The 13,383-nt window shown below is 34.8% G+C and overlaps 1 protein-coding gene across 1 annotated transcript in view; it reads left to right on the top strand.

Annotated features, from left to right (window-relative positions):
• The window catches only part of ZNF804A (zinc finger protein 804A), a 268,633-nt gene that overhangs the window by 201,464 nt on the left and 53,786 nt on the right, over window positions 1–13,383 (top strand). Inside the window, exon 2 of the mRNA XM_008687232.2 lies at window positions 7,100–7,243. Within this exon, the coding sequence (XP_008685454.2) occupies window positions 7,100–7,243 (144 nt within the window). The remainder of the gene's footprint in view (window positions 1–7,099; window positions 7,244–13,383) is intronic.

Raw genomic sequence — 13,383 nt, 5'->3', positions numbered from 1 at the left:
ATAGGTGAGTTTGCATTTCTGTGAAATCCTTTTTAAAAAACCTCACATTTAAATGCATACATTTTATTATAATTCTATTCAATACATCTGTGATTTTGGATAAAATTGTAACTTTCTGACTCAACCTTTAGTTGTCCCTTCTATATTCTTCAAAATTATCTTGTTATCCATTTTTCAGCCTTTGAAATAATAAAACCTAGCCTTTAAGAAGAGAATGGTGTATATTTCGAGACAATAGCACAGCCTTTATCATTCAGATATGGTTGTCCTCTTGCCTAATAGGAAAGGGATATAAGTCAAGACAATTTTCGTATGGTTTCACTCATTTATGGAACACAAGAAATAGGAAGATAGGTGGGAGAAGGAAGGGAAGAATGAAGGGGGGGTAAACAGAAAGGGGAATGAACCATGAGAGACTGTGGACTCTGGGAAACAAACTGAGGGCTTCAGAGGGGAGGGGGGTGGGGGAATGGGATAGGCTGGTGATGGGTATTAAGGAGGCACATATTGTATGGAGCACTGGGTGTAATACGCAAATAATGAATCATGGAACATTGCATCAAAAACTGGGGATATACTGTATGGTGACTAATATAACAAAAAGTATAAAAATAAACAAAAATAAATAAATCAGATAAAGACTAACATCAGTTTTCCTGCATGTCTTTTTTTGTACTCAGTCTCTCCTCATTGTTCGTATAGCTTTCAGATTCCAATAACCAAAGTGCTCTATAACTGTTTTCCTCCTGAATAAACTTTGTCTTCTTCACATTAAAGGGGAAGATAAAAGAGGAAAAGCCATAAATAGAATGAAACCCTACTATTAGTGACAACATGGATGGACCTTGGAAATATTATGCTAAGTGAAATAAGTCAGGTGGAGAAAGACAAATACTCTATGATTTCACTCATATGTGGACTCTAAAACAAAGGAACAAACAAAATGAAACAAAAACAAATTCACAGGTACAGGGAACAGACTAATGGTAACCAGAGGAGAAGTGGGTTGGAGTATACAGAATGAGCGAAGGGGTTCAGCTATATGGTGATGGATGGTAAGTAGACTTGTGGTGGTGATCACTTTGTATGCAGTTGTTAAATTATAAAGCTGTACCCCCTCAACTTATATAATAAGAAAAAGGGAAAGAAGACAGAAAATAAAAAGTGTTTTTCTTCTAGAATGATGATAACAGAATTTATCTTTAAGGAAATAGCATTTTAGCAGATATCTGCTGGAAGTTAACAACAACTTTGTACAAACACTTGGTGTAAAAACATTCAGTGCATTATAAATAAGAAGTCTAAGTATGAAAGTGGGTGTATGGTTGAGAAAGTTTCAGAAACATTAAGGGAATAAGGATGACTAAGGCAAAGTGAAAGAGAGAATGCTAGAAGATGATGACAGAGATGCAGCCAGGAACCAGGTAGAGTAGGAATTGTATGTAGGTCATTGTAAGGATATTTATTCTAATGACGATGAGGGACTATTGGAGAGTTTTGAACTGAAGAATGATATCATCTTATTCTAGGAAATGTAGCTTGTAAGCAAGACATTCATAGGAAACACCAAAACAAAACAACCTTATAATCTTAGCCCAGTTCTTCTTAAAAGTCAAGCCTAGGACAAAGCCTTCTATGCAGTTAGTTATTTGGGAAATTATTCCAGGAAGCAGAAATGAAGTTTCAGAAAAATACAACAGATAATAAGGAAAACTCATATAAGGGTATACTGATTGCCACTATTACAAGTACTGGCACTCCATCTCAGTGGGACCCTCTGTGGAATCTTAGAAATGAGACTCGGAAATGGCTGCCTGATAGATAAAAGAGGAAAGAATTTATCCTGGAGTTCTTACCCTCCACAGTGGTCAAGAGTGGACCTATATTGCATTAACTCCTCAGCACTTCTGGGTTGTGCATTTTTTAGTGCTGAGATCCTACAAACTCCCATTTCATGAATCAGAGAAGGCCCTGGCCAGGAAAGGAAGATGTCTCAACATAGGCTGGGGCAAAATGCAGGCACGTGACACTCCGCGAAGCTGCTGGACCATCTCACAGTCAATCACTTAAGTAATGACAAGGACAAGAGACATGGCCTAGAAGATGTGCACTATTTTACAGGGAATGTAGACTGTGGACTACGGACTTTCAAATGAAATGTTTTCTGTCTAGATATTTTTCTAGAGAAGAACAGCTTTGCCATCTCTTTGATTAATTTTTTCATTACAATCAAAAATTAATCAAAGACTTGTTTTTGCTTCCTCTTTTTAAAGAACTAATGATAAAATTTATCCAGAATATACATCACAAGGATGCTTTTATTCTTGATGAAGTAATAGCAGAGAGACAGACAGAACCGGGGGGGTGCGGAGGAAGATTTTCCTAAGTATTTTAATTGTTCATTACATGCAAACATTCCTTTTCAGCATTGAAAATAATTACATATAAACAGTGCCCAATCTATTTATATCTTTGTAGTTTTAATTTCTTTAAAAGGAGTATTCCTAGAAGAAATATTAGGATGTAATATATGATTACATCTACTATTTAGCAATGATAACTTATTTACAGCATAACTTGGTATTAGCTCTAAAAGCGTTCCCCAAATAACTGGATACCACAAACCCACACATGAGCACAATTATTTTAAAAATATTACATATCTAGTGCTGCTAGTTTCTGTTTTGTTTACTTGTTATATATGTGCAAAAGTGTCTACATCTATGTTGAATGTCTGCCAATGCTTGGCTCTATTAAAACCGCTGGAGACAGAGAAGTAAATAAATCAGCTANNNCTCAGGTGCACCAAGTTGTGGATGCCTTTCAAGAGAGGCTGAATATTATTTGACACCATGTGTTATTCTGAAGCCACCACGAGATGTATCCTTTTTGAAAAGAAACTTTTCTCCCTTCAAAGTCCTACATTGGTACTATTCATTTTTTATTAAATGGTGGATGGAATGGCCCTGGGCCTACAGATAAACCATTAACTTCTGATCTGCAAAAAATATTACACTGCAATTGCTAAGGTTGCATATTAAAACATTCTTGACTTTCTAACTTTGGAATTATATGCTACTTTCCTGAAAGTAAGGATTCAAACTTTAGTCTTTTGAGATATATCTAAAATGCAATGAATTTGGATGACCTGATTAGCTATAAGAAGTCTGTCCCTTCTTCACTCTCTGCCATCACATTCGGTAGGACATTACAGAAGTTGTGTACATCCTTGAAATAGAGTGGGTTTGCCAGATAGAAGGGGGGAAAGTTGAGGTTGAGTCTATATGAACCTCTGTGCTCCTTTCTCATCTCACTCAAATGTATTTCTTACCTTCTGCAGTGGAATGGTTGTGTTGAATATGTCATTGTGCTTTATAATCTCAGTCAGTGCCTCTTTCAGTATCATCTGCAATGAAGGAGAAGGGCCGTGAGGTGTGGAGCATGTCACCTAATAAAGACTGATTTTATCTACATACATTTGAAAAAATGTATAATCAATGACAATCCATATGATTCCTTTCCCTTATGCGTGTACAATAACCAATTCTTCTAGTCTCTAACATTTTCTAGAATACATCCCTAACTCTTTACTGTGCTTTGTTTCTAATTGAAAGGTCTAGTGTAAAAAACGTTCCTTACTGTGCAATTTGTTACAACCTTAGCTTCAACCGTGCTATATTTTTTTAATATCTTGGAGGAAGGTGATAGATAGATAGATAGATAGATGATAGATAGATAGATAGATGATAGATACATAGATAGATAATAGAATAAACATATGTCAAAATATTAGCAATAATTTTAATTAAGTGAAGGTCATATAACAGTTTATTTTTGGGGTGCCTGCGTGGTTTAGTCAGTTAAGAGCCTGTCTCTTGATTTCAGGTCAGGTCATGATCTCAGGGTTGTGGGATTGAGCCCGGCTTGGGGCTCAGCTTGAAGTCTGCTTGTCTTTCTTCCTCCTCTCCCTCATAAAAATGAATAAATAAAATCTTTTTAAAAAAAAAAAAGTTGATTACCATATTCTTGTAATCTGTTGTTCTCAATATTATTTCAAAATGTGAAGTACACTTTAGAAGTTTTTCTGAGAAATAAATTGTAATGAGTAACAAAACGAAGAGAGGGAAGACTTATAATAAAAGAGAATGAGAAACATATCAGACCATGGGAAAGCATGAACCTTATTTGAAATGTTTTTTAAAAAGAATAAAACCTTAGAATTTCAAAAGAAAATAAATCTGTTTTGAACAAACTACTTTAAACTATTAGATGATTGTAGGTATTTGAACACACTGGATATTTGATGATAGTAAGGAATGATTGTGGTTTCTTCATTGTTTTTGTTTCTTTAGGTCTGATATTGGTTTTGTGATGATATTTCTAAAAAGTCCTATTTTAGAGATACATTCTGAAAGATTTACAGGTAACATTAGATGAACTTGGGAATTTCCTTAAAAATTATCTGGAGCGGAGGAAAGGGTAAAGGGCATGAGATAGGATAGGTAAACTGAAACAAGGTGGACCCTGAGCTGATAATTGTTGAATCCAGCTGATGGTTATGTGCAGGTTATTATACTATTTCTACTTCTTTTATGTGCTTAAAACTTTCAAAATAATAAAATGCTATAAACCAGATTATTTTGGTTCAAATATGGGCTGCATTTATTCATTATACATCCTTGAGCTAATTATTTAACTTTCCTGTACTTGGTACCTTCACCTGTAAAGTGAGAAAATGTTTAAAATACACATCTCTATAATTTTAATCAGGAGTAAGTGAGTTAATACATGCACACTCTTAATCAGTGTCTGATCCTAAACAAGCACTGAGTAGATGCTCGCTATTGTTTTTAGATTTGTTTTTCTCTTCATATCTAGGTTAAGGCTGACATTTTGGAAGAATGCAATTTACCTACAAATTTCAGTTTGCTTTACTCAAAAATTCTCCCATTTCTATGGAAAGAATAAGTAAGAAACAATTATTACTTCTCTGAGGGAATATCAATCTTAGAAAAAAATAAACCTACACAATAATAAGAAATAATGAAATATTTTGAGAGAGGAAGTAGCTTAACTATAATTATAATTAATGGGGAGAATCAACTAGTTTGCAAAGAAATTGCTGTTCAAGAATATTATTTTGAGGGGCGCCTGGGTGGCACAGCGGTTAAGTGTCTGCCTTCAGCTCAGGGCGTGATCCTGGCGTTATGGGATCGAGCCCCACATCAGGCTCCTCCGCTATGAGCCTGCTTCTTCCTCTCCCACTCCCCCTGCTTGTGTTCCCTCTCTCGCTGGCTGTCTCTATCTCTGTTGAATAAATAAATAAAATCTTTAAAAAAAAATATTATTTTGAGAGCTAATTCAGCTTTTGAGCCTAAAATTATTGACATTATAATATGACTCATATTGATTGGAATTTTATCTCCGCTTCACACACTTTAGCCATGAAATCATCGTACTTAATTTTTGTTTCATTTAAATTGGCTAATCCACAGAGTATTATTTTAAAGATTTTGTAAAAATTTAGTAATGAGTTTAGTTATATATGACTCATTTTCATCTTTTTAAACAAGCTTTTTTAAAACAACATATTGGAAAGAATCAAAAAGAATAATAGGAAGTATTTCATAAATCTAGTGGGAAATGGTAAATTAAATATCGAATTGATAAATCATATATAAATGATTTGAATGATTTTGTAGCTTACCACCTCTGTGCAGTTGATAAAATTAATAGAAAAATGGATCATTGTCTTTACAGTGAGAAACAGGTTTATGTATTTTTAGGTTATGGCAAATATATTTATCAGTTACTGTAATGTATATTATAAGGTATAGATACAAATATGATTTTTATGATATGTGATATGTGCATAAATATATAGTACAATAAAGTAAGGAAAGTCTTAGTCATTCATTAAATTACAGTTAGTGAACCACATTTACATTTTGTAGAAGCAATTTAAGCATTCAAACTATGAGTCCTTTTTAGCTTGTGTATTTAGAGAGAGGACAATTGCCACTGACATCGAGAGGACTGTGTCATCTCATCTCCATATCCCAGTGCCTAAGAGAGTTAGTTTCTTATAGTAGCACATAAGAGGCCTCAATATGTAGTTAATCTGAATTGTAAAGGAATTGAGTATGAGAGAATCTGTAAGTTAGAAACATAATATATTCTGTGGTAGCAACTGAAATTCAGTCTTCAAATCAGCACTTCAGCAAAAGACCTGAACGATGCTTCAATATGTAGAATTCATTTATGTCTAACAACATTAACATTTAAGGAACCATGAAACAGCAAGTAAATTTAGATTTAAGAAAACCTAAAAGCCACAAACATTTCGCTTATTTTGTTTTGTAAATGAAAGCTGATGATAACTGACTACATTTTTCATGTTTTCAGGGGTTTGATTCTATAGCCATCTTTATTTACTGTGAGCATGATGAAAGCAATCTGCTTATATACAGTTTAATCCTTTTCAGTTTAGGTAAATAACTTGCAGAAAAGAATCTCATTTTCCAAAGATGTAGAGAATTTTTAAAAATCTAACTTAAAATGATATGGGCCATGATCAAAACATTAGTCAAATGAAATCTAGTTGGGATGAATAAGTTACTCTCTAGATATTTAAAGAAACAAGCGAACAAAAATACCAAACTTGAATATTTGTGCACCAATATGGGCTTCTTCATGCAGGATACATTTTAGATGTTGTTCAGAATTTGCAAGTTTTATGTTAACTAAGCCATTGACAGAAATCAGCAGTTGAATCAACATAACTGTATGATTTTTGTTTTTTTCTTTGCCAGCAGGGCACAGGAACTTGTTCAAGCAAGGGCTTCTATTTTCCTTGTTTGGTTTGCTTCTCCATGTTTTTGCTGTTCTTTCCTCCATTTATCTTGGCTTCTTCGGTTAATCTTTTCTTCTCCTCAGTTCATAGTTTCCTCTGATTTAGTTTTCTGCAATTTGCTTTATTTTTCTTTGTTATATTCTGTTTCTAACTCTAATTATTATGCTGAAGTTGATGACAACTGTCAGAACAAAGTCAACTCAGGGAAGAACTAATTGCTGCCTTCCTTGAAATTTAATTTTTTAGGATTATGCTGAGAAGGAGAACACCATAGCAAAAGCTCTGGAAGATCTGAAGGCCAATTTTTACTGTGAACTCTGTGACAAGCAGTACTATAAGCATCAAGAGTTTGACAATCACATTAATTCATATGACCACGCTCACAAGCAGGTAAGAAATGGGTGTCCAAAAAACTCTGATATTTCTGAACTTTTGTAATAATTTAAGATGCATAAACTATATAAATACAATATTTTTATGTTTTGTTCTGCAGTTTTTACAGATGCCATTCTGAGATGATCATTTGATGACTTATAGCAAAAGACAATTTTTTTTAAAAGCTCTGAAAGTAAAATCTGAAATAAATAGTAACACAAAGAAATTCCAGTCAGTTGCCTTTTAGTGATTGGCCGTAATTTAAAAATTATATTCTACAGGCGGTGATCCTCTAAATGTCTTCCAATTTATTAACTTTTAAATGTTTTAAGCAACTAGTGGTATTTTGTTAACTTATTCTTAACAGAAACCATTTCCCATTTAAACCGCCATAAAAATATGAAAAAAAGCTGATTTAATATGGTAAAAATAACCCATAGTTATTGGTTAAATAAGTACTTAATATGTGTATGATATAGTTTATTTTAATATTATTTTCATTTTGCTATCAATTGTAAATATAGATTTATTTTTTTCAACACTCTGGGTAAAGGTGAGTTTAATAAAACAGTAACGTCAGAAGTGAAGTTAATAATACAGATTCCATTTTCTCATATGCTTTACATTTATCAGAGCAACTTCTTATGTTGTTTAGATGACTTGATATGATGCAACAGTTTTAGTTATCACTAATTTATATTTCCCTTTTTTAGCCATCACTTACAAATATCTTCTACGTAGCATTTTGATATTAATAAAAGGTACCTTTTTAACCCATGAATTTGCCTTAACTTTCCATTAACGTTAGAGTCACTTAGCATAAGAAAGAAAAGGGGGAAATGATTATGTTGAGTGCTTATGAATCAGTCGTATGTATTTTCTTGTGTTGTGAATCCTTCCATTATTTCATACCAGCAAAACTATGCTTGAGGAGGCCGTTGGACAGAGAACATGAGCCTTCATTTACATACATCACTAATTAATGCATACTGGTCTTGATGATCTGCCCTTGCCTTTCTTCTTCCAAATCTACTTGCACACTAGTTAAGGGAAAACTTTTGATGGAAATATTGTTCCTTTTCTTACAAAAAATGTAAAATATAAATATATACACACATTCATATATCAATGCTTGATTTGAATATTAAAATCCATCAGGCAATAGTATTGATTTAATTTTGCAGTTAGAGACATATATTCCATAAAAGGATTCTGGAATGTTTTTCCTGATGTGCTAAATCTGAGAAAGTTATCCCTCTGATTTTTCTTAGTATCTAAAAGCACAAGATATGTTACTGTATATATGTTTTGTTGTGTAAATTAGATATTTGGAAATATGTGTATATGTGTTTTACCAGCTATTAATATCATTTGCCAAAGAATGCTTTATTCACCCATAGACTGCCTGGAAGATCAAACTCACATAAGTTATCATGAGGACCTTTCCACTTCCATATTCTTAGTAGAGTTAGGATACTATATACAGTACACACGAGTCAAGGAAATTCAGGCTGGGTCTGGGCTGTTGTTTTGAAAATCCAGGGGGCCACTTTTGATAATGCTTGATGGTGTCAGGCCCTGGAGATGGATACATTATCTGAAAGGCCGTGGAGTCTGATGATACATAGATAGATGATAGATAGATGATAGATAGATAGATAGATGATAGATAGATAGATAGATAGATAGATAGATAGATAGATAGAGTCTGATAGATAGGCTTAGTTGATTAATTTAGCATGAACCAATGTTACAGTAGCTGAAAATATTTAAGATCTATATCCCCTCCCCAAAGAATAGTGACAAATATTTCAATGTGTCATCTAAAAATATTTTCTCCCTTTTCCGAGCAACAACCTCACCCCCATGACTGCTATCAGTGTTCTTACCACATAATGCCACATCTTGGCAACTTTGAATGAAGTAGAGAGGGATGAAATTTGAAGGTGGATGATTCAGATTTTTTTTTCCTCCTGAGAACGTAAAGTTGAGATACAAAAAAAAAAAAAATAGATAGATGATAGATAGATAGATAGATAGATAGATAGATAGATAGATATAGATAGATCTGTCTTCAGTCTGACCCTGGTTGGACCAAACACTTGAAGATACAATCCTGAGTTGTGGCTAAGTACATCGAAAAGTTGAGAAAGCTGGCTTGCAAAAAGAAAGAACAAAACTGCACAAAGAATGAGATGCAAAGTGGCCATGTGATAAGTGAAGGAAAGTGAGTACGGACATAGCAATTCTGATTTCAAATGGCTTTCAGATAAAAGTAGCCCTTCCAACAGCTTATTTGTAGACCCTATCCTTGGATTCTGAGAGGTATTTCACTTTGCCACAAATAAATGAATTTAAAGGAAAAATAAAACAAAACCCTAGCTTAATAGTTATTACTTGCAACTAAACCAAACCAAACCAAACCAAACAAAACCCCTCTTCCTAAAATATTAACTTATCTGCGGAGAATTGTTTGGTTTCCAGTAGAAAAAACTCCACAAGAAACAGGTATACTCAATGTCCATATTATCAGTGCTTAACTTTCAGGTAGGAAGCCCCACGTGGATTTAGATACTTCTTGATTGGAATTAGAAAAAGGCAAAGAGGCCACACATCTGATGCCTTCATTCACTACACAGATATGTTTCCAAGGGCCACCAGATTCAGGGAGAAGGAGTTATTGGTGGAATGAGTCCTAACCCTGCCACTTACCTGACTTGGGTAACATGCACAAAGGCTCAATTAACTCAAATATTCATCATTAGGGAGATTAAATGAGAGAATGCATATGACCACACTTTGCAGAGTACTTGAAAAATAGTAAAAGCTCAATATTTAATTTGTTTTATTATTACTACTTACTAAAAATTTCTTTTCTCCTACAATGCGTGGGACCCTGACACTTTGCCTTTGAGACTGCCTTTATTTAGGCTTCCAATAAGGATCTATTTTTGCTTCAAAAAGGCTAATAAAGTCTACAACATATCCAGGTAATCGTGACCTAAGAGCAGTGTGCCTGCCTCATGTATCTTTGCAAATCTGTTATGACAGACTATGTGTTGCATTTGAACTCTAAGCTTCAAAGAAAAATCTGTTTCTCTCATCCACGTGTTCTTTGGATAACTTCAAAATCTCTCTCAAGCTCTCATCGCTAAGACTTGCTAACAGAGAATTAAAAAGAGGAAGAGGCACAGGTGTACAGAGGCGATCACAATAGTTCACAATTCAGGGTTCATTTTTGGAATATTTTCTTTTTAACTTTGAAACTTGAAAGCCGTTGGACTGTGACCCTTTAATGGCAAGGACCGCTTCCTTTTTGTCTTCATTCCTCGGGGCCTCTAGGGCAGCATCTTGCGCGGCGTGGACACCCAATCAGGGCTTCCCATATGAATATCAAAGGGATAGAGTCAAAATTGCATTTAAGATCTCGTAATAAGCCACAGTTTCGAGATAGATAGGCACTGAGTAGTACAGAGAATTGTTGAATCTTTATACTGTACACCTGAAACAAAGGTAGAAAAAGTACGTCAATCATACTGTTTAAAAAATAACAATTAGGGGCGCCTGGGTGGCTCCGTGGGTTAAGCAGCGGGTTAAGCAGCGGACTCTAGGTTTCAGCTCAGGTCATGATCTCAGGGCTCTGGTATCCAGCCCTGCTCCGGGCTCTGTGTTTAGAGGGCGTCCGCTTGAGATTCTCTCCCTCTCCCCCTGCGCCCGTCCCCTCTCTCGCTCTCTCACTCTCTCTTTTTCTCTAAAATAAATAAATAAATCTTAAACAAAAAGATGATTAGAATAGTTTCCGGTGAAGTTATATCATTTTGGATTCTAGCCATTGAGATTTTAAAGAATTGTTTTAAGTGGGGAAGCTCAGCATCGGGTAAAAAGAACAGGTTTTCCTCTAAACCCTTTGACCTATTTATCTGCCCTTAAACTAAAGCCGCGCTGTGTCTGCCTTCTCACCTGGCAGCCTATGGGCAATTCAGAGTTATTTTCACTGTAAGAGATTTGTCACACTGATGTTATGAAGAGATAGAAAAGGGAATGATCGCCTTATTGCGGCTGCCCCTCAAACATTTTGATTTTTACTTTTGTGGCTTCAGCATGGCTGGAGTATCTCCCAAAAGGCACTGAAGTGACCTTCCCCAGCAAGTCAAGATTCAGTGCTTTACAGCGTGCTGTTTTGTTCTGCTCCAGAGGAAGTCACGGTCAGGCCGGGTTGTTGGAATTTGCTGGTCCTGCAGGGACTTATCTTGCTATAAAAATGGAGCAGACTTATTCTCAAATTTGAACATTTCCTAGTAATTTAAACTTCTGTTCACTAACCTGATACTTGAGAAAAGAATCACTTCTTGATATTGGGGTCTAAATTTTCATCTGCAAAATAATATTTAAAGGTTAGTAAGAAAATATGCGGTACAGGTAAAGCAATGCATGATTTAATCCATTTTGAACACCTTCCCTGGGATTTTTGTTCTGGTGTGTGCTTCAGTCTCATCGTACCGTTATTATTTTGTGTAGCCATTTTGAGGATGAGAAGAATGAGAGGACATACAGTTTCCTTCTCTAGAACCTCGCCACTGCCCCAAAGTGCCTGCCCCAGGATAGGTATGCGTATATGTCTAGCTAATCATGGAACTGTATAGTTTCGACGTTTCACATTCAAAGCCGTAACTAAACTGACGTTTTTGTCCATTATTGAGTTCGAGGCAGACTTTGGATAAAATAATCATTTCTAGTATCTCAACCAGTGCCATTTTCATAAACCTTGCCCAGTGAGGTTCAAGTCTCTTTCCTCTCCACCTTCCACAGTCTATAAGGTTGATGGCTATCTATTGAATCAGTCAATATTGAGGGTGTATGAAAAATAGTATAACTTTAATGTTTCTGCTCTATGTTATCTAAATATAATTATGAGGAAAAAAAGTTAAAAAACTGGATTACAGTAGAGAAATGCATCTAATATTAGAGATTTCGTTTCATAATTGTCAATTATGCTTTGTAAACCAATTAAAAAGAATGTTCCTCTACCCCCTTTTGTTTATTACCACTAAAAATTTCATTTTGTAAAACAACAACAAGTCTAAGGCAACCATTTTAAGCCCAGGTGGTGTATCTTTATTTATGTGTTTCTTTTATTTTTAATTGAAGTATAGTTGACATACAATATTATGTTAGTTTCATGTGTATAATACAGTGACTTGACAATTATAGATATAATACAAAATGCTCACTACAGTAAGTATAGTTACCATCTGTCACCAAAGTGATTACAATATTACTGACTAGATTCCCTGTGCTGTACTTATCCTCCCCATGGTAACTAGAAGCCTGTACCTCTTAATTCCCTTTACCTTTTTCTCCTATCCTCCTACCCACCTCCCCTATGGCAACCACCAGTTTTTTCTCTGCATTTATGAATCCATTTCTGTTTTGTTTGTTTGTTTGTTTTACCTTTTAGATTCCACATATAAGTGAAATCATAGGGCATTTTTCTGTCTATGTCTGACTTATTTCACTTAGCATAATACCCTCTACATCCATCCACGTTGTCATGAATGGCAAGATTTCATTCTTTTTTTATGCCTTTTTTTATGCTGTTAATTCCATTCTTTATTTATACACCGTGTCTTCTTTATCCATTCATCCATCGGTGGACACTTGGGCTGCTTTCATATCTTGGCTATTGTAAATAATGCTGCAGTATACAGAGGGGTTCATGTGTTTTTTCAAGTTAGTGTTTTCTTTTTCTTCGGGTAAATATCCAGAAGTGGAATTACTGAACCATGTGTTATTTCTATTTTTAATTTTTTGAGGAAACTTCATACTGTTTTCCGTGATGGATGCAGCAATTTACATTTTCCCATATACCTGTTGAACATCTTCTGTTTCATGCAGTTCCATTTGTTTGCTTTTGCTTTCATGGCCTTTGTGTGGGGAGACAGAACCAGAAATATATTTCTAAGGTTGATGTCCAAGAGTTTACTGCCTATGTTTTCTTTTAGGAATGTTATGGTTTCAGGTCTTTCATTTAAATCTTTAATCCATTTTGAATTTATTTTTCAAGTGGTCCAGCTTTTGCGTATAGCTGTTCAGTTTTCTTAATACCATTTATAGAAGAGACTGTCCTTTCTCCATCATATATTCTTGTCCCCTTT

The sequence above is a fragment of the Ursus maritimus genome, unplaced genomic scaffold, assembly GCF_017311325.1.
Source record: "Ursus maritimus isolate PB19 unplaced genomic scaffold, ASM1731132v1 scaffold_1, whole genome shotgun sequence".
In the NCBI taxonomy this organism is placed as follows: Eukaryota; Metazoa; Chordata; class Mammalia; order Carnivora; family Ursidae; genus Ursus; species Ursus maritimus.
This window is presented reverse-complemented; position numbering and strand designations above follow the sequence as displayed.